This window comes from Eutrigla gurnardus, assembly GCF_963514095.1.
Source record: "Eutrigla gurnardus genome assembly, chromosome: 19".
Lineage (NCBI taxonomy): Eukaryota > Metazoa > Chordata > Actinopteri > Perciformes > Triglidae > Eutrigla > Eutrigla gurnardus.
This window is the reverse complement of record NC_139930.1, coordinates 22985872-23013356: the sequence shown is the minus strand read 5'-3', so window position 1 is coordinate 23013356 and position 27485 is coordinate 22985872. Positions and strand designations below refer to the sequence as shown.

Below are 27485 nucleotides of genomic sequence, written 5' to 3'. Positions count from 1 at the left end.
ACCTTTTATTATAGGAATTACAATAAAACAGTAGTTTTTTCTGAAACGGTGCTAAAACACTCATCTGGACGGAGGTGTTAAGCATCATTTTACTGGATGCAGCCCTCCTATATTAATGCAAAAAAGAAACAAAAGTAACCCCATTGTTTTGACATAGATGTAAAGAAATCCGTACTTTTCCTTTAAACTTTAGAGTAGAGAAAAAAGCCGGGAGGACACCTGCAGCACAGACAGATGAACTCTCTGCTCTGTCCTTGGATGTCTGTGAGTGACCAACCATTAAGCATGAAAATCCGGCGTGCCTGTCCAAACCTTCACTCGCCTCTCTTTGATGTCACAAACTCATCAATATCCCTCCTCAGAACGCACACTAACTTACTGAGCTGTCTCCTTGTGCACATTGTGTCCATCACACCCCGGGGAATAGGCCGTGGAGGGGAGGACTCCTGGGCTCAGGGGCCAGGCAAGTGGGTCATCTCTGCTGCTCACACACACCCACCCAACACATGCGTTAAAGGAAGTTAAAGGTTAAATGTAAATATATATTATTTTGTGCAAACAAGAAGAAGAAGGAAGTGAGGAGGAGGAGAGAAAATAATACCTGTCACAAAAGAAGTGTTGGTCGAATTTCTAAGAGATGAGAAGGATTATCTGGCTATATTTAGCGCTTACCCACAAGGGCAGAGGGAGATAGTGGTAGTAGAATAGCATGATAATGCTATTACCATTCCATCTCATCCCTGGCAGTCACATGATCAGCCGCAAAGAGTGGTATTTCCTGCTCCGAGCTGGGCACGGTGACACCGGCGAGCGTTAAGTATTCTCCTGGTGGTGCTGGAGAGGAATTACACTGCCCTTTCCTTCTGTCTGGTCTTAAGCATAAATTACTCATTTATGTGGCCTTGTACAGTAAAAAAAAAAAGCAGATTTATCTGAGCTTTCAGAGAATTTCTCTGTAGCTTCACAAGGAGAAGCATTTGACAAATTTTTTTCTCTCTCAGTGGCACATCGCAACCTGACCTGGATCCACATACAGTCAGTTAGATCACTGTATCACCTGTTTTAGATTTGTGGCAGCTTGGGCCGAGCCATGCTCATAATGTAACATTAACTCTCCTTCCTGTTCCAAATGAAAATTTAAGCATAATCCCAGAAGGGCAGTAAAAAATAGTGTGCTGGCCAAATGCAGCTCCTGGTCACACACATGGCAGTGGCAGATCATTTAACCACCACGGTGAGGTAAAGTCTTTGGTTTAAACGGTTCCTTTTTACAAGCGCTCGCTGCTTCCGTGGTGACCTGAGCCGGACAGTGTGGCAGGAAGATATGAAATGCAACAGGGTGGTGAGGCCATCTGCATTAAAGAGATACTTTAATGCTGGTTAGCTTGGCTTAGCATAGACTGTAAGCTCAGGGAAATGACTAAGCTGGGTGTTTTTATTTTAAAAGAAAAGAGATCGGCACCTGTAAAGCGCACTAATAGAGTGGTGCAGGATCGAGTCCTAAAACCTGGAATAAGTCAACATTATAGCACTTCCTGTTCCCTTGTGTTGATGGCAATGAGTTTTTGAAAATTGTTTCTTGGTTTTGGTGGCCAAAATAAGGTCTGTGGTTAACACAGGTTTAAGAGATTTCAACGCTATGTTTTACGATATCCGTTAATACATACCTCTAATGAATTTGAAGCTTTTAGGTGCCGAACAAGTTGCTAAATGAGACATAACGGTGTCATCACGGTGACTAGTCGACGAGCCTCATTGTGCTCGTGCGACCGACTGTGATGTAATACGTTTGTAGCCCAAAAAAAACGTACTTATTGTAAGTTGCTTTGGATAAACGCATCTGCTAAATGTAAATGTAAGCAGACACTGCAGGATACATTTATTTAAAATCAAATAGAACAGAGTGGAATCATGTTTATAAATGCTATTTATTTTTTTTATTTTTAATTCTTAATGGTCACATTTAAGCTTTAGACAACACAAACAGAAGAATGTCATGAAAATGCATTACATGTAATCAAATGATGACCGGTGTCATAACTACGACCACAGTCTTAATCCTAATGAGTAATTGAGCGCGTCTGGTTGCAGCTGTTCCAGCCGAAGAAGCCTTTCCATCACAGATTCCAGGGATCGTATGGGTCGGCATCCTCAATCCAGATGTTGCTGCCCGGAGACTGTTCAACAAAGCGGGTTTGAAGTGGTAGAAAAGTGGACAGGCAGGATGCTGTATGACCAGTTATTCGGTCACATGGCTTGGGCAGGTCCTGACCTCACGACCTCACCACTTGGCCTTCTTCTCCTTCATGATCTTCTTGCTCTCCTCTCTCCTTCGTTTATTGACGGGGTTACGTGGGTCATAGATCTCAAAAGTGTCCTCGTCCTGCATGGTGGCATCCTTGACTTTTCTGCTTTGCTCATCAAACTGCAGAACATGGCCCATCCTAAATCAGATGGAGAGAGGTGGAGAGAGGTCAAAGAACAGCGCCAGAGGATCCACTAAATCACAGCTCTGCTGAGCTTTTACCGAGACGCTAGTCTCTTTTGGCTTTGAGCGTTTGATGACAATACTGTTATCAGAAAATGATTAAAAAAAAGAAATCTTGACTTGAAAACAATTTCCGTTCATAATAATAAAAACATAATAATAATAATAATAATAATAATAATAATAATAATAATAATAGCAGACAAGTACTTCAAATTACTGGTTGTTTTGACCCTTTTTATAATGGTTTTCTGTCTCTTTGTGATCTCTTTGCTGCTGTTTTGGTCCGTTAGTAATTCTTTATTCCCTCTTTGTAGTCATTTTATGTTTCTTTGTGCTCGTTTGAGTCTCTCATTGGTTGGTATGCGTCTATTTGAGTGACATTTTGTAGGTGAAGGCCAGCAGGGCCCCTGACATGTTGGGCCCCTGGGCCTGTGCCCGGTATGCCCGTTATGTAATCAATCCATATCTGGAACAAATTCTCAGAAAAATGGATGTCTGCTGCAACTGTCACTTTTTAAAATCAAGGCTGAAGACTTTTCTGGTATACAAATTATAGCAAAAAAAAAAAAAAAAACTTCTCCTTTCTTTGATAGAGGAGCAATAAGCAGGTTTCTGAATGAAGTCTCAATATGTCAATCTCAATATGAAGTGAGCGATACAGTATTAGGGCTCATTCTTTAGACATCTTAGCAGTTGAGAAAACCAGGAAGAAACCCCCGGTCCCCAGAGAACAGACGCTCATGTGTCTTTCATTTCCCCAGTCAGTTTCTCTTCCCCCAAAGACAGATTATAGAATCAGGACATTCCTCACAGGAGATATCAGTGTTAGGCAGTTCATAGATAAAACACATTTTTCTCCTCACTGACACGATTTCTTCAGCTGCCGTTTGAATGCTATCAGTAAATCTAAACAACTAAGCAGGAGTGACTAATCAATCGAACCAGCTACGTCCTCCAACATTCATTCATGTCTGAGTGGAGAATCACGTCACATCAGAAATAAAAGTTCAGGGAAAACCTTTCCTTTCTTTGTCAGCATCATGGCTCCATGGATGGCATGCCTATCTAACACGGGTCCAGACTGAAATATCTCCACTGCTCTTGGATGGATTGCCATGAAATGACATTCATGGTACCCAGAGGATTAACCCTGATGACTTGGGTGGACCTCTGAACTTCCATGTAACACCGCCATCATGTCAAAATGTCACTTTGTCCAATGCTTTGGTTTATGTCTTAATCCCTGCAAAACGAATGACATTCCAATCATCTTCAGACTTTCGTGCTCGTTAGCTAAGGTTAGCTTGCTAACATGCTTATGATGATGATGTTAGCATGTAGCTTAAAGCACAGTACAGCCTCACAGAGCCGCTAGCACGGCTGTGGACTGTTAAACTGCCAGTAAACTCCATTAGAGCTGCATGGCAGATGGTCAAATGTAAACGCCCTCCCCTCCACACTGCTGCGATGTCGGATTAGAGGGGGCGGGGTCTGACAATTTCGTTAACTTTCGAAATCAACAATGCAACATTCACACGCAGTTAAGGTCGTGATTTGAATTAAAGGAGTTGGGGTTTGTACAACCGAGTGAAACGCTATGAATGCCCTCCTGGGAAGATGCAGATAAAACATGCAGTTATTCCCGTATTTAATCGTGCACCCCCTCTCAAAGATGTAAATAGTCCTTAAAGGAGTACGCGTAGGCTCTGTGAGGACGTCCACGTATCTACTGCACCTCAGTATAAACGAGAGATGGGAACTCAGTTGTTAATGGCAACCACTCTCTGGGAGTATATTTAAGGCTTATTGTTGTTTGGATGCGTTAAGGGGACGTGTTTAAGTGAAAAAGAGATGTTAAATTGCTCTTTATGTGTTTTGGGGGCATTTTTTATTATATAGTAGACAGAAGAGGTGAGAAAATGAGAGGGGGCCCCTCAGCCACCAGGACGCTGATCAGTAGTGGCTCCATTTATTGCCGTTCATCAGCCGTCTCTAGCTCTAACTTAACATGCTTCTACATCAGACTGCCTTTATGTCACAATCTCTGAACTTTCCATTGTAAAGTTGATGAGCAACAGGTCTTTTTTTTTTATCTGCTAGAGGGGGAAAACATATTGACATGACCCGGTGCTGTATATGTCTGTGTTTCACTAAATAACGTATTGTATATTTTAGGATATGCCGATGCCTCGTCTACTGTGTACAGTACGTGGTTTGTGTCTGCTCCGCTCTCTGGCTCGGCGTTCGCGTGTGTTAGTGTTTCTGTGTGTGCGCTCTGCACTCTCTCCAGTGTTCATTTGAAATCGGCAGGAGTTGTGACAGCTCATCTAGAATGTCATGGCTAGACTCTGGCAGACCCCGAGGACTCCTGCTGTGTGAGCGGGCCGCCTCTGATAATTTGTCTAGCAGTCTCGGTGATGACAGCCCGCCGGCCGTACGGCCTCAGAGTCACACAGCTCCGGGGACGTTGAGGTGGAAACCCGCCGTCGAGGGCCCATCAAAACCACTGTGCTGCTGCCACGGTGCGACGCTACAGGAGCAGTTTATTTTTCTTTTTTCGCTCGAAGGGGCGGGGGGGGGGGGGGGGGGGGGGGGATTGAAGGAGTGCAGGCGGGATGGCGAGAGTGACTCTTTGCATTGAGAGCGTGGATTCTCAATGTGAGTTTGTGTGTGTTAGCGGAGACGGAGGAGTGGGAGGAGGAGGAGGGGGCTGACAAGGGAGAGTCAGAATTTGTAGACACAGACACAGATGGAATAGTTTACCTCCTCTGGCCCAGACTTGACTTCCAATGTCTGACCTGTTGTAACCCACATTCTGTTCGCAGTGCTCCTACAGTGGCACAGACTTCCCACTGGTGTTTTTCTAGGACTGCTATGCTACTGCCCCTGTCCCTCCCTCCCTCCCTCCTCGCCCATACCTGGCGGGGGCGACACAGTGAGGTGTCTACAGCCGGGAGAGGCTCCAAACGCCAGCCAAATTCATTAGGCCTCCCCACACACACACACGCACACGCACACGCACACGCACACGCACACGCGCACACACACACACACACACACACACACACACACACACACACGCACACACGCACAAGACAGACTGCACTTCAAGGGGGCTTCTCGAGACTAATAGCAACTACAGATTTTGTTATTCTAAATCTCTCACACACAGACACTTTGCTCAAATTCAAACACATGGTATTCATTTCAGACCCCTACTCTGTGTAGTAAGACTTTGAGATCTTTGGTGAAAAACAGAATATGAGTGGAAAACACAGCGTCAGGGCTGATTTCCTGATGGCCAATCAGGTGGCTGCGGGTTGAAATCCCAACTTGACACACACACACACACACACACACACAAGTTGAACTTTCGCACACATTTATCAGAACCCCGGAGCAAGCTTTGGTCCTGGTCAGCGTCATCTTTCCTGATACAAAGAATGGTTCTCTTGCAGTATTTGACCACTGTAGTGTCTCTGATCTTACTATTATCATAATATTCCTTAGCGATCTCTTACAATCCAGTGTTCACCACAAGGGTATCAACAGGAATAACACAAGCAGCAGAGGCTAATGAAAAAGGTCTTTCCGTGCCAACTTGTCATGCTTGAACTTCGCCGTCCACAAAACAGTGTGTTTGCCAAACTGCTTCTTGAACTCCACAGGAGCACTCAGGACTCCGGCGTGCTCACATGCTGCTCAGTGCAGCTACTAATATTTGCTGTGGTGAATAGTGTCAGTGATTTAAAGCGGAGCAAGGCCACTTACACAGCAGCTATTTCATTCTGTCTTATCCAGCACTATTCCTTTTCCACAGGCATAAGCATTCATACAGTTTATCATGAAATACTGACAAAAATGTCCTCCTAACTTAGAACGTTATGAAATAGTAATAATTTCCATTAAATCAATAAATCCCATTAACAGACAACTGTGCCCATAAATCCAACCTGATGAAGAAATCATGAAAGAAAATTAGTATTTAAACGTTATCATCTTATAAAGTTATAAACTGGGTATTTACACATTCAGACACAATATACACTCTTTAAGCTTTTGTTTGGTCTCCACCAACTCCTGAGGGAAATATCTGGCTGTTTAGCAGCTAAATCCTCGACTTTGTTTGTCCGTCTTTTCGTTTTGCGGAGGGGAACTACCGAGTCGTTATACAGAGTGGACATAGGCGTTATAGCGTGATTCTGCAGCTGAAAGGACACTTTTTGGTTTGGTTGGTTTTGGAGAAATTGACATTTCCAGAATTTGTTTTAAAATTGAAATAGTGACGACCGAGCGAGTGAAGTGTGTTGCTGGTGCAGTATTATTCCTAGATTTCCAGGCACAACAAGCCTTGGTTTGGCAAATACTAACTAGATTGACGGTAGCAGCAATCATAATACACAGATCCAACACATACTATTAGAATACCGTGATAATGATGGTGATAAGGACAGTCAGTATCCGAAACCTTGCAGACATACTTCTCTCAGCATGCATACTTCTGTCAACCCCAAACCGAAGTTAATGCACTGTAATGATGGGCCATGGTCTGACAAATACCTGATTTTGTTTGATCAAGTGGCAGATTCAAACAAACGGAAGAATGTTTTGATTCCACAATGATAGATGACCACAAAACCAATGAAATGATCATAATAAAAAACATCTACTTATATATCTTAAATGGCATCAGGTTCACTGACCATCCTTTGTCGTCGTCCTCTGCCAGCTCCTCCACGTCGTCCTCCGGAGCCTCCTCAGTGATGGCCGAAGACAGCTTGGACTTGAAACGATTGAGGAGGTCCAGCGTCTTGCAAAAAGATCAGACACCGTTTCATATACACAGTACAGGTTTTCTAACTTAAGCTGAAATGATTAGTATTCCCTGTTCAGTACTTCAGGACAGCAGAGTTCTTCTACCTGTTGTTCTCTGGTTGAACCTTTCTTCAGTTTCTGCTTCCTCTGCTCTTCGTACTTCTTCCGTCCCTCCAGATATTCGGCCACGGCCTCATTGCTTGGCTTTTCATCCACTAGACAGACAACATAACTGTTCATTCACTTTGTCAAATCATACAGTTCTTAATTATTTTCAAAACATAACAAAAACAACAAATCTGTTCTTATTATCCATGTGTGTCAGGGAATTTAGGAACTAATGCTGATAAACGGGGACACCTTCAGAAAAAACACAATAGTTATTTAATTAATAAGGAATGTGAATTGATTTTGTGGTGCAATCAATCGGTTTCCGCACTGGAACTCCCAGCTTATAGGTAATCAGACATTATGATATTTTCTAAATTGCTTTACTATAAAATGGTAACAAAGAAATACAGAAATGCTCAAAATAGTTCAAGCCTTAATACATTATATCACTGCGATAATATTAAATAATAAATGATTTCATTTGGACCACACACAGAAATGCAATATTCCACAACCAAAATAACTCACCCCCTACAAAAGCAAACTATTTAAAGAAAATCAAATTAGGACATTTGAAAGTTCCCTGATGGTACATATTTGGGGGAGAAGAAATACCGCCGCTTCACGTGCTGCCTGCCACTTGACAAACGAGGAGCTAAAAAATATGCAGAACATGGTCAGAGGTAAAAGAGACAACACAGGGCAAGTTTCTCATCTCTCTGCATGAATCCCATACTGCTGCCAACCTTCACAAAGATGTAATGGACCGAAGCTCCAACCTAGTAACCGCTCACTTCATCTCTCTCAGAGATGACCTAAATTCCGGCTGCTACCTTATACCCAAACCTTATGTAATTGATCTCTCGTGGGCAAAAAAAGGCCCCTTTAAACCTCTGCAGAGACACATGAGCATACCTCATCCACTTGGTTGGAGGAAAACAAAAACACAAGGTGCTGCTATCATCTTTTTAAATACGCTTGGTTAAAAGAAGTATGTCTTATATATTTATTGTTTGGAAGATAATTAATTAGCTTTTCAAGCTTCTTCAATGTGTTGGTTTCATGTCATTCCAACCTGAACATCTTTGGTATTTGAACAGTTGGAATTGCCAAAAAAAAAAAAATAACGTTTCCCAGAATTTCTTCTGGTTTTCTTAATTTTAAAGTATCTTCATGGTCGGACGAAGGGACATTTAAAGACGTCACCTTGGACTCAGACACATTTTGCAGAATATTTTAACTGCTTTCTGACGTTTTATAGACCAAATGATTCATTGAGAAAACAATTGTGGTGCAGCTAAAATGTGAACCTGGATTCCACAGCAGACCGGTTCTACAAATGCAGACAGAGAGAGACGAAAAGTCACAGCGCTGGCGAGAAAACCGGTAATAATTTCCCACCAAACCGCCCTCTCCTCTGCAGTATGTGTGAAGTAGTCTCTCATCGCGAATGAGAGACAATCAGCATGCTGACATGGGTGTCTCATGCAGTTAATGTGCTTCTGTAAATCTCCCAGCTTAGACACACAGGCTGTGAAGTCACAGAGTGGCAGACGGTGAGCACAGTCTGCTGGCCACTGGAGCATTGCCTTTCCACAACAAAATGTGATGTCACGCACAGACCGCCAGCCCCAGGACAGCGTCACCTCGCTGGCCAAGCTGTGCCCCTTCTGGGCTGGATGCTGGGACACAGTCGTCTGCAGCAAATAAATGATGTAACAGAGAAAACACTGAAGTCCACTGCTTGTCGTTTAGAGCATAAGAGCTGCGATGTTAATTTGTACGTCATAGTCACTCAGTTTACACCACCACCTACAGATGTTATTATAATAACAGTCTATTTGCTTATCTGTTAATAATAAAGCAAGTTTATCAATTTATAGTCAGAGTTCAGTCTTTTTACCTCTACTTCCAGTATTTATGCTAAGCTAAGCTAACTGATTGCTGGCTGTAGCTTCATATTTACTAGACGGGCGTGAGAGTGGTATCAATCTTCTCGTCTGTATTTATTATTTTATATATTTGTTATTTACTAAAAAGGGATTGTTTTTGAGTCGATACATCATTAAACACTGCAATAAGTAAAGTATATAAAACATTTTCTTACACCTAACATGAGGTGGTGACTTTATAGAAAAAATGTTTTAACATATTAATGAAGATAATAATGAAGTTAAATATTTCTACAAGCAGAAATTAAAAATTGAAGTTCACAGCAAGTTCACGTAACAACAAAAGGCTTCGGTTAGTTTGGGTGAGCTATCATTTAAGAAATCCATGCAATTATTCTTGTTTCTCTGGGCTTTTTTAAGGCTGCAAACACTGAGCAATCCCTGGAATTTCCAAACGCAGCCCTGGAAATCTACAACACTTTCCCCACTTCCCCCAGTGTCAACATGGAAGTCTGCTCTGCTGCTCGAGGGGGAAACCTTTTTCCTCCTGATTTATGAGACCAACAAGTGATCTTCCTCCATCTCTCCCCCAGTCACCTCTCCTGCTTGGCCTCCCCGCTGCAGCCTGTGACATGCTGGATGCTGACTGATGACGCCCCGAGGTCCCACACGAGGAACACACATCACCTTCTCCAGCTGTTGTCGCTAAATACTATCTTTGAGTTTGATGGCCTTTCTAACTACATTCCTCCCTTCTCCTGTCACCTGGGCTCAGGAGGGCTACAAATCAAGCCACTGATGTCGTAGCAACCGAAGGCTGTTGCGGACGACAAGACGCCTCTTCTGTGGGATAAAAGGATCCCCTCCTTTGTTCAACAATCGACAGTTTTGAAAGAAAACGACGCAGAGCTGCTGACCATCACTCAAAAACACATAAAAAATGACTTTTTCAGTTAGTACTTTAAGGTCAACGCCAACCATCCATCTTCGATTATGCAACAGAAACGGTTTACATAAGAAGATATTACAGAAGGGACCTGCGAAAAATAACCAACTTGGTCAAAATCTGTATAGTGAGGAGACAAAATAACACGCTAATCTTGATCACAGGTAATTGGCGTTTCAAATATCACTCTGCTGTGTAATAAAACGCCAAGGGCACACAGACATAACCTGTATAATATCTAAGTGGGATAAAGACTGCTGCCACATCATTTAGGGTGGGTATTGAATGGACAGTGGTTTCAGAATGGCTCTTATTTTTGGCTCCGGTACTCGGCGGTCATGCCAAGAAAGAGAAAACCAGACTACAGGAACATGCTATAATTTATGTGATGAAAACTGAGGGGAAAAAAGGTGAATTTTGAAGAGACAATCCGCTTTTCACTCCAATCAACGTCATGCTTGTGCATGCCAGCAGCCATATGGGCGGCTGCTGTTGGAGGAGGATGAGGATTGGGCACTGACCAAGTGGCAACCTTCTGGAAAGTTAGGCCAATGCTGAAGTGTCTTAAACTTGCATTATCTCTGCTGGCCATTAGGGGGCGACTCCTCTGGTTGCAAAAAGAAGTCAGGATTGCATGGAGGTCTATGAGAAAATGACCCATCTCACCCTCATCTCAGTAAACATGAGTTTATGGTCTCAATCTGTAGTTTCAAGTCTTCTTCAATACAGCAGGATTAGGTAGGTTTTGGGCGTGGCTACCTTGTGATTGACAGGTCACTACGTCCGGTCTGAAAGTTATCATCTTAGAACTTTACTCCTTTCAAAGTGTGTTCTCGGTTCATGAAAGTTAATTCTAACAATTTGGTCCCCTAAAAATGTCTTATTCAGCGTTCACTTGTATTTAGCTCCACCCTCTTGTGTCACTTCTGAATAAAATGACTACCAACTTATTACCATATGGCTTCTTCTTTGTGGGGTAAAAGATGGAAATAAGAGGGTAACTGCCTCAATATTGGTTTTAACATGAATATAATACACTAAGTATTGGATAATGTCACACATTAGCCTAGTAGCTGCAGTCAAGCCTTAGCCTGATTGATGGCAAAGCTGTGGGAATGTATTGGGAGTTAATGCCATCTGAGTTTGTGCTTGCCTAACGAACCCCCGCAGGCTTTATTTTGTTAATTGATTTATTTCCATTGAAACCATTTTCATACACATTTCCTTGTCATAAAAGAGGCATATTTTTTCATAATTAAAGAGGATGTTTTCCCATTATCATTAAGGAGACATTTTTTCAATGTGGAAACATTCGTGTGAGAATCGTTTCTCCAACTAAATATGTCTGTATTATGTAACTGTTTGTATCTGGTTCTCAGGCTTCTTCCTGATCAGATGAAATCATTACTTTTGTCAGTACGGTGCTTCTTCTCTGGACCAAAAGAGTGCTATCATCAAATATTCAGGAATATCGTAGCTGAAGCAAAGTTTGCAGCTCTTCTAGATATTAATACATTTTTGGGTCCGGTATTTACGTCAGTGGATAAAAGGTATGGCCGGGTCAGTTAAAAAATGTGTCCCTACAGGACAAATGTGGCGGATTTATGGCCAAAACGAGGCACCACTTTCGTCTTTGATTCCACAGTGAGCACATGCTGGCTGTCTGCATTTGTTGAATTCTTCATAGTTGCTGCACAGAAATATGCCTTTCCTTTGCACAATGTATATCCTACTGGTGTTAACCACCACATGGGTTTTAATGTATAGGAAACCATGTTGTTGTTTGTTAATCAAATTATTCAACAGAAAATCAAATTAACAGAATCTTTACAAACAATCAAATAAACAGTTAAATAATCTTTTGTTTAGCGTTTTCACTAGATTTGCAGATTGCCTTTGTCTTATGTGATGGTAAACTGAATATCTCTGCGTTTTGGAATATTGGTCACACAAAACAATTCAACAATTTGGTAATATCATCTACAGCCTTTTTTAAATACATTTTTTGATATTATATAAACGAAATGACTGATAAATTATTCAGCAATAAAAATAATTGTTAGTTGCAGCACTCAAATCTCCACACTGACCGGCTTGCGAAGCATGCGAGTGAAATGAGAACATCACAGAGAGGTCAGAGCAGAATGATTTAAGCTTTCAGGGATGGCAGTGTCAATGCGAGCCTTAATGTGTGTTTGCAGCTTCTCCACTGGGACGAGATAAAACGAGCCCTCACCACAGTGTTCTTCTGTGGCTGAGCTAAGTTTCAAGATTTACAACATCTGAGCAGACATCCGTCTCCCCTGCAGTGGCCATTGGCCCATGACATCGAAGAATTCCATCTAATGGAATTAACTTTAGCTTCCAAAACAGAAATGTAATGAGGAACTCTTAAAAGAAAGTCCGGCCTCTGGCTAAGTTGCCAGAGAAGCACAAAACAAAAGTTCCCTGGCAGAGTTGAAATACCTGAGTAAGATAATGGAGGAGCTTAGGCTAGTTGCCACTCGGTATAACAATGCAGGGCTGTTACTGACTCAACACTTGAGTTTATAACTGGATCTATTAAGAAAAAGCCTCTTTCTGCTTAGGTTGTTCATAGAAACAGCTTAGCTGTGTAGATATCACAAAGCACAACACACACTGGCAGCAGAATCCTAGTTAATCTTTGTATTAAAGTACAAGATGCTGCAGGGATGACATTCATAGCTAGCATCACACTGGTTCCACTGACAATAAATCACTGTAGAAAATAAGCTCTGTGGCGAACAAACATTTAAGATTTTGTTCAGCAAGCTTCATAAATTAACACCACTTCTATGACTTGAAGCGTGAATGCAGGTGGCAGACGTAAAAACGTAATGTTGGCCGATAACCCAAGTGCACACGAGGCTGTATAAGCAGACTGTGTGATGACGTTTTGTAGTCTCATTCAGCCGCTTGTTAGCAACCGCCTTTGCATATGACGCATTTTATATCGTAAAACAAAACGTTGAAATCACCTCAGACATTGCAAGCGTTTAACCAAAAAGTGCTGACTCATTTCTGGTTTTTAGGATTCATTCCTGCAGCACATTTTTTGTGCTCTTTCACCTAAAATCAACCAATCAGCAGCAAGAGTGGGCGCAGTGTCTGCGTTTGAAGGAATGAAACCATTTTTTTTGTGGAGTCGAAAACAATGTTTGAGCAACAAAAGCTCATCGTGATCTTCTGTAAATGATCGTGATCTTTTGGCCCGTGGTAATCCCACAGTGAGACTGGTCCCTGCAGAACCCCCCACAAACTAGTTTGTTTTGTTGCACAACAATATACACAACCTCAAGCTAACCTCTGTGCCTAAGTGGTTTTTGCAATTTAAAAAAATGTGTTTACAGCATCAGCGAAAAAATTCCAAAGATTGACGGCATTATGACAAACTGCAGTGTGGTGAAGACCCGAGAGGTTTTGGGGTGGGGGGGTTTACTGACTCACATAGGCCAAAGCTGCAAACTAACACACGAAGAATTTGATGTTCAACTATGGCGGCCACTCAACAATCCCCCCCCAACGCGATTTTGTGTGAGCTATAACACAAAAATGCAGACCCTTGGGGTGGAAAAAAGGACGTCTGCAACTAATTGACAAAATCAGAGGGTTGCCTGTCTTAGTGTCCATTAGCAGAGAATGTAGCACGGACCACCCTCTTAGAGACTTTACACTCTGCTTTTTAAGCACCTAGGTGTGGTGAGATGTATGTACAGTTTATTATCAACCACCAATAAATGCACACACTTTGAGTAGCAGTAATACACATCCATCAGTAAATATAAGGGAATATAATCTGCCACATACCCTCCTTGACTTCATCTACTGCAGGTTGTGAACCTTCTTCTTTCCTTTTCTTTATAGCCTGTAGTTCCTTCTTCAACTGCCGAGCCTCTTTCCGCAATTCATCACTGAGGGGAGAAAATTAAGTTAAAAGAGTTTAAACTCGACATAAAAGGGATTACACTTGCAATAGACAAGAACGATGGCGGAACAACTGGTTCAGACAAAATTCAGTCATGGTGAAACAGTTTAAGCAGACTTTTGGCTGCACAGGACTTGACACTAACTTTTAAAAGTGCTTGCCAAAGCAGCAGTGTTTGACCTGGGAATGAAAACGGGCTTCACTCCCTCCTTATTGGCTGGGGGTTAATGCACTTTGCTGATGCCCAGAGGAGTCCTGAGCACAGCAACGTAAGAAGAAAAAAGAAAATACAGGCAGAAGGCAGGTAGATACTGCCATCGCCACTCTAGTGGGTCGTGATTGAGAAGGATAATTTGAGTCAGTCCATACATTGGTTTTTAGAAAACTGTTACATATTATATACAATATAATAATATAATATACCAAAAGCCAGGAATTGCTTGCCAATTTCTCAAAATGGTTGCCAATGATAACCTGGCAACCTTTAACACCGAGTCCTGCATATACAGTACATCATCAAAAACAATTACATCAATACCCTCAACATTACTGGTCTTCACAAACAAACATCAATTGTTCTTCCTCTCAAAATGTAACATTCATGGCTCATTATGTGGGGATATATAAAACAATATAAACAAACATAAAACACTGTGTGCGGGTGTCAGAATGAAGAATGTATATAAAGCTTGTGTTACTCCCATAAATTTGATGGAGCCTTAATAAAATAATAGTTCAGCCTCCAGGCTGCTGGAAAGCACTAGAAAGGATGCTGAGGTTGAGGCAGACGTAAGTGAGGAAAATGTCAATGTGGTTCTTGTTCTGAGATGAGTAATTGTGATTGAAGCCGGACTCACTAAGGCTTTTTACCTGTTAGAATGCACAACACTCAACAGTGGTAATGAATACAGTTCTGGTGTGGAGTAACTTTCCTCAAAATACGTGTATGTGAGGGGTAATGCAACAAAAACCTGCGTATATAGCTAAATATAATTGAAAATCAAAAAAATCCTTTTCACATCTCTGGTCAAGACCAGCAAGTTCCAAATCTGTGGAGGCCAGCAATTCCAAATCTAAAGTCAAGAAATTCAAGTCTAAAGTGGAGACCAGCAATTCCAAAGTCAAGACCAAGTCAGTTCAGACAACTCACAAGTCAGGACCAACAACTCCCTAATGAAGTCTAACGTCAAGACCAAAAAGCCCAAGCTCAATTTCTCAGTCAAAACAGACAAATCAAGTTCCAAGTCAAGACCAGCAATTCCAAAGTCTAGTCCTGAGTCAGTACAGACAAGTCCAACAAGTCAAGTGCAAATCTTTTGGTTCAAGTCATATACAAGTCAAGATCTGCCTTTCACAAAATTCAATGTCATCAGGGTTAATGTCAAGTTGCAAGCTTTTTCGTTTGTCAGGTAAAATCTAAAATCAGAAGATTCATGACTTGAGTCTGACTCATGTCTACACATCTGCATAAGCATATACACACTGAAAAATGAATGTAATACAGAGCACAACGCTTGGGATGCTTGTGATACTACTGCACACTTTGTGTAGTAAACTACATAAACACCCTGCGATACAATAATAAGGAATAGCACAACTGTCAAATGCTGTTAATGGTAGAAGTAATTAAAGACTTAAAAGCTTCCTTTCCTCAAGTGGCACAACATAAGTATTACACAAGTATCACAGGCACTGCTAGTGTCCAGCCACCCTTATAAAATCTTTAACTGCTTGACAGAGGCAGGCCAAGGCACATCCTTGAGTGGAGGTAGCGTCCCCTTTGGCGGGTGGCCTGAAGCCCAGCTCATGCAAGGCTAAATGTTAGAGGTCTGAACCGGGGCCAGCAAATGCTGATAATTGTTCCCTTTCACACGATTGAGGCTACTGCCAGTTGCAGAGCAGATATGTTATGTTAGAAAATGATAATATTTTTGTACTGCCTGACAGCTCTGTTTTTGTCCCATTCTCTTGCGGAGCCTCAAAGCACAGGTAAGCTGCACAGTCTGGGCCCCTGGCCTAGAAACATGCGAGGCATCTCCAGACCAAACAATGGCTGCCTTTGTTTTTTACATCTGCTTCTCCGGACTGACTCATATCTGTTTCTCACCTTTTTATTTGATTCTTCTGTTTCTAGCTGTCCAAACACTCATGTTACCTTTTCTTTTTTTGTTTAACTCTCTGACATTGTCTGTGGCAAAGCATCGAGTCATCAAACTGAGTGATATTTTAAGTGCGAGTGCCTTGGCAAATATTAACAGCTGTGGCCGACTTGATGTCATGTCTCTTCCTCGTTAACTTCCCTGCTGCTCCCGAGGATACACATGAGGAATCAGTCATAGGGTTGTTAGTCGTCTTCCTGAAGAAAAATGTTGCCAGGAGCAGAACCGGTTGGCAGAGTCAGAATTGGCCTGTGTGAGGAAGTCGCCTGCTCAGTGTCAGTCTTGGTGCCACGACAACAAACCTCTTTTATGTGACAAACCAGAGGTGGGCAAGATAATATAGTAATTCAAACAGCTGACATTCTCTATTTCACAAGAGGCCGGTAAAAATGGTGTTATTCTTTTGGCTAGTGCACCTTGATTCAAGACAGCATATTGATATCCATCAAAAGTTTTTAGTACTACACTTCTTTTAGGGAGGCTGCCATTGGTTTCCTATGGGAGACTGATGGCGCCCCAACTAGGCAGAAGCATTAAAATTTCCTCTGAGCACTTTGCTCAAAGTTCAAATGATTTTAACTTTGACCATCCATTGCTGCTGATATTAGAGTGCAACCAATGAGATAACAGCTGTATGTGACGGAGCCACTTTTTGATTACGTATACCTGCGTTTTGCCTTTATGTCAGCAAGATGCTCTATGCCGTAACTTGCAAATATCTTATCATCTGAAGCCGGCTTGAGTTCCGAGTATGGGTCAAGCTCCAAAAAATGTTGGACCCTTCACTTCCCATCATGCAACTCTGGTAGATATTCATAGTCTCCAAGCTGATTTCACAGGCTGTACATGTATGATTAGTAAACTGATCTGTATGTGTAAAAAAACAGTAGAATTCCCCTTTTAAATAAGCTTTCCAGACAACAGAAAGCAACGAACTCATGTACGATGAGACCAGATACCTGCTGCCTGTTGTATCAATAGCGAACGCTGCTAAATTATGTAATATGAAAATGGAAATAGTCTTAAAAACATGCTAACAAAGACGAGGCCAAAAACTGCATTAGCAAAGATGGCAGATACCAAATTGGATTATTGGTCACAAACTATGATCTCAAAAATAACTTGAATCTCTTGCATTATATTGAATATATACAACATTTTTGTTTAATCCATACAGTGAATATATAATATATAGACAAAATTATGAGGCGACACCCTACATTACCACAGTCTGAACTCTTCTAGTGAGAGGTGAGGTTTGATGCACATATTCTGCTGCAGTGAGGAACACTTTGGGCTGCGTGATCATTTTCTGCCTGCCTTGACATGCTGCCATTCAGAAAACAAGAGACGTATCCACGGCAACAGCCAAACAATTGGCTCCACAGCCCCGGTGCCAATAAAGAGAAAGAGGCCAGAAAGGACAGGAAAAGTCCTAATAACACCTGTTTAGACACACCTTGGGGCTCCGCAAATTCCTCTCAAGACCCTCACATCACACCACCACAAATTATTTTGTTACTGCACGTATAACTCATTTCACTAGATTCAGTATTTTTTAGGCTTTTCATTAAGGCTGATACTGCTATTTTCAGTATCTGAGCTTTAAAAAAACAGATTACAACATATTGGCCAATAATCGTTTTATATATTAAAATAAACAGATTTTTGATGAGGACCCCTTAGTTTTAGTTATTTAGTAATTTATTGATTGACTAAAAAACTAAACCTCAGTGCTTTCTGTCAGACAATCTAATTTTAAATTATCTCCAACATATCTTTGGCTTCCCTGTACTGCAGGTTCTTCTCAACTATTAGGCAACATAAACTCGATACTGATATATCTGTGATAAACTAAAATCAGGCTCACTTTCATGTGTCCATCTTGATTTAATGAAGCAATTAGTCGATTAATGAATCTGCCAATGGACCGATCATAAATCACCAATTACTTTCTGGAAATTTTCCTAAAGCAAACATGCCGAAGCAAAAACATTTGCAGGGTCGAGTTTTTCAAATGTGATTTGGTTTTGTATCGTAGAGTGGATAAAAAACGAAGCTAACACCTTCAGCTCTGAAAATAATCAGAATAATATATAATAAAAATGAATGTTCCTCATTCTGAAACAGGAGTCGGATACGTTAGCTCTGCCTGAGTTCAATTCTTTACTGAGTGGAGATTTACACGTCGTTAAATCAAAGCAGGTTGCTACACACCAGTTGTAACTGTTGTGTAGCTTAACTTTTAAATTACAATCCACAGAAGTTTACCTTAAAATGACATAACCTTATGCTATTAATGTCAGACTCAATTATGCCAAATAAACCGTATGAATGCTGCAGGGTTGTCATTGTCAACCACTTTGAGAAATATATAGAAATAACTGCATAGTATTTCAATTACTCAAAATATATCGAGATTAAAAATGGCAACCAAATGCCTGGCAACCACTTTCAAAAATGAGTGTGGGACACGCATTTCTCTGTGTGTGCACATATAAATAAAACAAAGCATGCCATACATTTAGAAATAATTACCAGCTAAGTTTAAAACAAAGAATGGCTCTTAGAACTGTAAAACTTTTGTTTAGTTATGTTACAGCTCGTGATGCTACAGTGACTTCCTGTTTTCGCTGTTGATTGCTTTTGATTGGACGACGCTGCAGATGTGCGGTAGCAACCTATTTAAACGTCTTTATGAGACATTCCTTAAGTTTACATGGCGCAACCGGATTTTGAAAGTCAAAGCTACAGTAGTGACTAAAAACTCTGGTACGGATGGAAGAAGAAGACTTGGATGCCAGCAAAGGCCAAGCAGAGATCAGATGTTGTCATCAAATAATAAACTGACCCAAAGGGGGAAAAGCTGGATTTTATGGATCGTTTTTGTGAATTCCTTTTAGTCCCAGCGGCCTGTGTCTACCAGCTACTGTCACTCTGTCAGAAAACTCAAACTAGTGAAACCCAGTGAGCTGTGGATGATTAACTCTTCATAAAGAAAGCATATGAAGTGATTGGCAGGAGACCAAGAAACTCTCATGATTCAGAACCTTGCGTTTAATACTCCAGTGTTTGGCAGGAGTCTGAGGCTGACACAGGAATTCGACAACCTTAAAAATAGCACAGTGATGACTGTATGGTTCATCGAAAATTCAATAGTTTTCCAAAATGTACAAGCAGGCGTACACTACTTGCCTTTTTTGGATTTCTCTCTATTCTCATTTTTCCAGCCTTCAAGTGACTTTTCAGAAATGTAATTACTGATAAAGGAGACCTGTTTTAATTTAGAAATATAGCCAAGGTGTGATTTTAACAAGTCAAATGTATATTTTAAAAGTCAAATTTAACTCAAGGGTGGCGGCAGCAGCAGCAGCTTCCCCCTGGTATGGTGGACTCCAGTCTGACGACTGAGCAAGTGATGTGGATGAATGTGCTAGAATAACAAGATGGCTGGGTGAACTCCCCTCAGGGGGCACTCCATGGCTTGGTCAAAAGCCAAGGAGAACTGTGAGCTGGAGTGGAGGAATCCAACCTCAACACAGGAATTTGCATGACTTTGCAGAGTGATCTAGACCAACACATTACCCATGCAGTGGACCAAGGTTCCTCTTTCAGAGCGCTCCATCTGCCTCGTAATTATTAACAGGATCCTTTGTCATGACGGACGAGTCCTGAATCTTAAAGAATACGAAGCGTATCTTGTCTTGACATTTAGTCCAGGGTTTTCTATTCCCCTTAAATATTCTGTCTGCATTAGGAGTAAAAGACAAAGTCAATGTGCACATTGTCAAATGTTGACATTGATCACAGTCCAATTGGCGTTCTGCTGGTTCTTATTAATTTCCAAATAAGTCTTAACCCCCTTGTCCTAGACATGCACCACTGTCTGGAACCGTTTCCAGCGAGCGAATGCCCCATATGGGGCAGACATGCTACAGTGGGCCAGAGATGTGTAAACCCGGCAGTTCCAAAACATACACAATACCGTTGCCAAGAACTGGATTATCTCAGGCAGTTTTCTGCACAACAGCAGCCGCGAATGCTTTCTTGATCTCTGCAACCTTTCGCTGAGAACGCATTGGCTTATGACTGATGACAAGAGACAGGTGCAGCCAATTAATAGGGAGTGACGCAGCGTCGGGGGTACGGCCACTTGGTCAGGATAATTAGTGTCTGATGCCCCATTTAAGTTACACTGTCCACAAGGCTAGACGGCTGTTGTCTTAAGGACGAGCGTGGCAGAAGATCAAATCCAGAAAGAGTAGAAGAACTGCGATTCATCAACTAATCAGTTAGACGATTGAAAAAAATATTAATTGGCAACTTGTTTGATTATCAATTCATCATTTTTATCATTTCTTAGATGAAACCTCCAAATATGCTCTGGTTGGAGCTTCTCCAATGTTAGGATCTACTGTTTAGGTCATTGTTAATGGAATCTCTTTGTTTTTAGGGCCAAATTAAACCTTTGAAGATGTTGTCTCTGGGTCTGGGGAGTTGTGCTAGATTTTTGTAGTGATTTAAAGGAGAATATATGTAGATGCCTTTGACAACAAATAAATAAATACACCAAAATAACAATGCATTATTCACGTTTGGGTGACTTTAGCTGGAACAAATTAGCTGGTTCCTACTTCTTAAGAATATTTGCTATTAACATTTTTGTTTAGGTTTAGGTTTTTTTTTTTAGCTCTGGGAAGTCTGTTTGATGTGATTCTGAACACATGCACACACAAACATCCAGGCACAGATATCATTTTAGTTGTTATTTTAATGAAATACTGTTAAGTGACATCATGTGGATGATGTGTTAAACTTAATGGCACCGTGGTGTTTAAGGACTCTATTAAAGTCCGTGTTATTAAAGCCGGCTGCCACATACTGTATACACCCCATATGTGATACAAGTGATATAAATACCAGGAAGTGCAGTTGTGTTATCTTCAGTCTGAGCTGCAGCAGAGGGAGCCAGGTCCTGCTGGCAGAAGCAGCCCACACTGTGTCCACAGCCATATGGAAGCGTTTTGCTTCCCCAGTCATGCCCCGTCGGGTTTAACAAAAGTGGCGACTACCACATACGCTGCTTTTGGGACTTCATTCAGTAGTGTCTTTTATAAAGCAACCCCCTACCCACCCCCTTAAAGAGGCCTACATCAAAACCAGACTTGATCAATAGTAAGATAAAAGAAGTGTCAAACTGTGAGCCTAAAAGCGGTAACCAGTAACACCATCAACACCAAACATCGCAGCACGTTGAGACAAACTCTGTATGAATAGGATCCGTTTTGATCGATTGTGACTCATCTTTTAAAGTTTATTCTGGTTCAGGTACAGTACGCCATTATTTGGCAGCATGAATGTGAACAAGTCTGAGCATTTTTCCAATCATGGAATACTGCAGGGGAATATCATCTGGTTGCCGGATAGCAAATGTAAGATTGTATTGTGCTGATGAGAAAAATAACTATTTTGAGTTCAGGGAGACTCCTGATTTCAAGGTTGTCTCGGACTCGGGGCGGACACACACACACACATACTGTACACATGAGTGTTAAATACAAACAAAAGTCCTACAAGTCAAATCAGAACAGAGAAAAGTGGCTTCTTTTAACATCCCCCCCTCCCTCCCCAGGTGACTAGATAGCCGTTGGTGTTCCTCGTTGCGCACAGAGCAGCTGAAAGCTCAAAGCAACGGTGGGAGAGCGGAGCTCACCCGGCAACAATGCCCCCTTTGTCCCGGCCTAACACTGTACCTACCAGCCTGCTCTTTGATTCCCTGCCAAGACAAACCACTGTGTTGGGTTACAGTTCTTGTAGCAAAACAATCTGCGCTTGTGTTTAATATACTACAGTCTGTCTGCATTGGGCTGGCTGTCAGTCAGGACACACACACACACACACACACACACACACACAGAGCCTTATCCCATTAGCACTAATGAGAGAAGGGTATGTTGATTATGTGTGTTGAGGGCTACCTGTTAAGAGGATATGGAGGAGAGATAACCGTCCAAGCCAGCGGTATCAAAGAGAGATGAAAGATAAATCTCTCTCTGTTCTCAGGTCAGTCTCATACTAATGTTGTCTCACACACCATCACCTTCCACTCTCACCTTCATTTCACTCACGCTGTTGGCTCACACAGACGCACCGTTTGCTTCTACATCAGCACAGTAAGTAATTTGGTTTGAATGCCAACATTCCTGTTTCAAATAGCAGGCCCACTGATGTTGGTCCAATGAGCTACAACTGAGATTTGTGTGTGTGTGTGTGTGTGTGTGTGTGTGTGTGTGTGTGTGTGTGTGTGTGTGTGTGTGTGTGTGTGTGTGTGTGTGTGTGTGTGTGTGAGAAAGCAAGTGGCAGATATATCGATTTCAGTGACACCAGGACAGTGAGGAGAGAGACGCTATTATATTCATGCAAACTCAATATCAATATTGCTATTTTTAAATGCTGTTCAAAATTGACATCATGATGTCGTTTTCAGGGAGCAAGGAACTGGATATGAAGACCAACATTTTTAAAAATCCCTCTTAAAAGGGGCACCGATGTTAGGTAGCAAAATGGTTACAGTGTATGCCATGTAACTGTAACGTCCAGGGTTGTATTCCAAAATGTTGGTGCGCGTCATACCCCCCCTCTCACTCTCCCCGTCGTGTCCATTCTGCTGCTACGCTGTCAAATATACCCTCTAAAAATCTTTAAATCGTTGGTCTTCTGTGGCTCTGCAGTACCGGGGTCTCAACTTCATCATCATATTTAACTGGAGGTGTGAGTTTAGAAAGTAGTGGGCATTTAGGCGTCTAATTAAAGATGCAATTGAGTTGCATTATGGGATATGTAGGATCCGGTGTTTTAAACCTTTTGACCTAAATGAGAAACTAGGAGTGAGGATATCGCGGCGTCTTCTGCTTTGATTTTAACTTGTCCTTTAAAAAAATCTGTCTCTTTTGAGTCCCCAAACTTTAAAGCTACAATCTCTAAAATCGCAGTACCGTTGTCTTTGGCGGCACCTATGGTGATAAATGGTGATTGCAGGAGTTATGTCTCCTCTTTCAGGAAACGTTGCCACAGACTACCCAGATCGTAATGATGGGTCATTCATCATCTCAATCATCACCTCGACTTAGCAGACATTTACATAAATGAAAATCTTTAGGAATATTACTTTAAAGTGTATTGCTACACAGGTTGGAGTATCCCTTTGACATGACAGCTCACATGTTGATAAGATTTGGGTGCTAACTAAGAGATTCAGTATCAGAAATGTTGTAAATGTGATATTTGGCCATAAAACTTATTTGAAGATTTTTGAATTTTAATTTTAATTAAGTTTCCTTGTAAAAAGCAAAAATGTGCTTTTCAGTGCAGCACATGTTTTTAATTATTCATTTTTGTATTTATTTAAATTTTAAACAGTCAAATGGCTTTGGAATTCCAACCAAGACCTAATAAGAGAAACCTAATAAGAGATTGCAGTTGCAGGTTGTTAGTAATTAATATATCTTAATGATCGCTCCTGTGGTCTTCATATTTATTTTTATTATTTTTGTATAAGCTCTTTTATATTATTGTCCTTCTGCAACACAGGGTTGAAAAACTTAATGCAAATGTATTCATTGAATAGGAAAGAGTGGCTTGACACTTTTTCCTCTGTAAAACACAGTTCAACAGCTCCCCCGTGAGGTTGTACCGCTATATTACAAGTGGAACAACGACTTTATCGTCCGTGCTTCTACTCGGGGTCAGATGAGCTGGGTCAGAAACATGCAGTCGTACCTGCGGCTGGTCTTTTTCTCTGGCTCCTCCTCTGTCGTTTTCTCTGCACTTCTTAATTTCTTTAGCTTGCTGCTGACGAGCGCTCTCATCTTCTCTCTCTCATCCGAGTCATACTCTTCATCTGCGTCCGTGTCGAATTCAGCGTCGCCATCGGCCGCTTCGTCTGTCTAGAGGACAGAACACAAACTCATTTACAATCAGAGTAAAGGGAGAACTTTGTGTCGGAGCAGAAGAGGCCTTGCCGTGTCCGACTCACCTCAGCTGTGTCTCCTGATGTCCCCTTCTTCTTTTTCCTTGGAAGAGGACAAGGATTATGAATGTCAGAGGAGGCACTTATTGTATAATTATCAATGAATTAGTCATTGTACATACTTAACCGCTGGAACAGAACTCAGTCTGGGATCATCTTTCAGAAGGTCGTGGCTGCTTTTGCTTTTTCCCTTTAGTGTCTGAAGAAACAGAAACAATAGTAAGCCACTGATTTCTTTTTAGTCTTTTTTCAATGAAGTCTCAACTTCTGGAACATCCATTTCATTTTAATAGAAAATCATTTAAAATCAGCAATATTCCGTTCAGTACCTGGCTCACTTGATTCACCATCTCCTCCTCTTCTTCAGCTTCTTCTCCAAAAGACAACAGACTGAAGTTCCTACAAAAAGTAACACACTGAAGCGTCAAGAACAACAACACATGTAGCAATCAGAAGACGAGTTTCAGCACAGTAACACTGACACTGAAGATGACTTGTAGAGAAAGTATATGATCATAATATCAACTTAGATCTCATCACATCACTAACTTGATATCTCAAAACAGTGCTATATTATTTGTGCTATATCATTAAGTCACTCAAGCAGCTGAAAATCCTTCTGTAACTCGCTTAATGATCAGTGAATTTCTATTACAACATCGTTTAAGGTTTACTGTTTGTTTGAGTCCCGTTATCAAATGACCATTTGGTCCATCAACTGTATGAATGTATCAATAAATCAAATAAAACCACCATCAAAATAACCAACAGGGTGTCAGCAGTGCAACAAATCTCACAATCAGAGAGGCCGATGAAGTCCGAACACTCACTTTGTGGCTTTTGACTGCGATTTCTTTCCCTCCTCTTTATCCTTATCCTTTTTGGCCTTCTTTGTTTCGCGAGGTATAATGTCATCAAAAGGAGAGTGAAGCACCTGGAGGAGACAAGATGTTTACATCATCAGCAGAGGCTAAATACTAATTAAAAGTAGCAGAGGTAGAAGAAGAAAATACCTCAGCAGTTTTGATCTTGTGGGGATTCAAAGGTCTTTCGTCGCTGTCACATTCAACATCTGCCAGTCTGAGCATATTATAGACTGTGTCTCCTGTGATCTGCGGTGGGCATTGTTGGAAAAAAGCATAACTCTGAGTACTCTGTAACAGTTCAGTTCTGGGTCCATGCATGTGGGAGGCTTTTAATGCCGTCTGTACTTGAACCCACACAATGCATATATGTATATATATATATATATATTGCTACAGCCCTTCAGATTCACCTTGCCGAATATGGTGTGTTTATTGTTGAGCTCATCTGCACGTCCCAAGGTGAAGAAAAACTGACTCCCGTTGTCATGTGGGCCAGCATTCGCCATGGCAACCAAACCTCTCCGATTGAAGCGCAGTCTGGAGTGAAATTCATCCTACAGTTAGAAATGAAACAAGTATTCCACGGTCATTTTATTTCTGTGTCAAATGTTTGATTGACTGTGCATAGAGGTTAGTATGTTTAAGTGTCCTCTGAACGATTCATTTTTCTGTTAGTTTTATCATTATATACACAGAATAATAAAAAGAAGATGTCGAGATGTCTGACCTTGAATGGCCGACCAAAGACGGACTCTCCACCTGTCCCTGTTCCAGTGGGATCTCCCCCCTGGACAATGAACTCACGCACCACTCTGTGAAATATGGTGCCATCATAGTAGCCTGGAGGAGAGATAAATAATAAGGTAACATTTATTTTACAGGCCTGTCATTTCTGGACAATTTCTAAATTATTTCCCAGGAAATAACTCTGAAATTTGGTCGTCAAAACAAGGAAAGTAAAGAATGTATTTAATTGGTAGTTCCAATTAATTAAAGGTCATTGATTTCATTTTCACGAATAATTAAAAAAATACATCCACAGATCTTTCAGAAAAAAAAGTTTGATTGTGAATTAATCATTTCAAATGTTTTGACGGGTCAAAAATTAATGTTTTGTTCACCTCTGTGTAGATGTGTGACGTGTGGCTGCAGCTTCTAGCAAGGCTGGTGAGCCAATAGAATAACGACATTGGTATCACATGGTATCTCAATTAGTAGTAGTCAAGAACCCCTGACTACGCAGTCTTTGGGGTTGACAGTTAGTGTGGAAAAAATGGAAAAATGGCTGAGTTTGACAGTAAGCAGGCAGCATTTTGTTACCAATCCCAAGTGCTTAGTGACAAAAGGAGGAGCGAGACCAGAGTGAACATTGGTTCAACGTTTGATCTGGCAACCCATTGAGTGCAAGGCTTCGAGCAACAGCTGTGTTGTGACGTGAATGCAATGGAAGGTGGAAGTGCGAGTGAGAATTCTAGTGGCTGGATGTCATCAATGTTGTCAATATTACCTTTAAGATACAATTAATTGCGGAGTCTTTTCGTTAGTTTAAGCCTTTGAATGCTTACCTTCCATGCACAGTTGCACAAAGTTCCTGCATGCTTTAGGAGCCTCCTTGGACCACAACTCAATGTCAATGTCGCCTGCTGATGTCTTCAACAGCACCTGAGAAAAGATCATAAAGTGGGGACATTAAAATAAGAAATAATCACATTTACCTATAGCCAGTTTAACGTGTAAAATGCTCTACAGCTCAAACATTTCACCTGACACAAAATACGCCACCAATCATTGTGTTGAATGTTGAACAATCTGAAAGTAAGGTGTATAGTGAAGTACCTCGTTCAAAAACATTTGAGTTAAAATAGCAAACGATGGCGCTCACCTTCCCATTCGACGGCGGCTCTTGGATGTAAATATTGCTCATTCTGCTGCCGAGTTTTGTCGATAAAGCAACAAACTTTATTTAAACACGGTCTGATACTAAAACATATAACAAACCGTTGTCGAAATGCTGTTTAAATGAGCTCGTTTTAGTCACAAATCTTATACTTTAGGGACTACTGCCATATTGGCCATACATGTGAGCGTATTGTTTACTTCCGAGTATGTGGGGACTCATTCATTAATAATATCGTTTATTTCTTTATTTATCCGACAATTAACACACACATCGGTTACTAAGTTTATATATAACACTTAGTGAATAATACATTTACGCGATTATCAATCT

The 27485-nt window shown here is 41.2% G+C and overlaps 1 protein-coding gene across 1 annotated transcript; it reads right to left on the bottom strand.

Annotated features, from left to right (window-relative positions):
• Positions 1–1910: 1910 nt before the first annotated feature.
• Positions 1911–27340, bottom strand: cwc27 (CWC27 spliceosome associated cyclophilin). The gene is made up of 14 exons (XM_084034822.1): positions 27138–27340; positions 26821–26917; positions 25983–26095; positions 25666–25809; positions 25403–25501; positions 25220–25323; positions 24719–24788; positions 24512–24588; positions 24396–24432; positions 24140–24306; positions 14084–14187; positions 7412–7521; positions 7195–7301; positions 1911–2444 (listed from the first exon to the last, which is right to left on the bottom strand). The coding sequence occupies exons 1-14, from the start codon at positions 27177–27179 to the stop codon at positions 2282–2284; spliced, it is 1434 nt and encodes a 477-aa protein (XP_083890948.1). The 5' UTR covers positions 27180–27340; the 3' UTR covers positions 1911–2281.
• Between the last annotated feature and the right edge of the window lie 145 nt (positions 27341–27485).

Excerpts from the sequence above, each read along its gene's own strand:
- cwc27 (XM_084034822.1), bottom strand. The coding sequence starts at position 27,179 with ATGAGCAATATTTACATCCAAGAGCCGCCGTCGAATGGGAAG. Across the intron at positions 24,589-24,718 it reads TGGTGAATCAAGTGAGCCAG|ACACTAAAGGGAAAAAGCAA; the intron begins GTACTGAACGGA and ends CTGTTTCTTCAG. Across the intron at positions 24,307-24,395 it reads CATCAGGAGACACAGCTGAG|ACAGACGAAGCGGCCGATGG; the intron begins GTGAGTCGGACA and ends TCTGTCCTCTAG.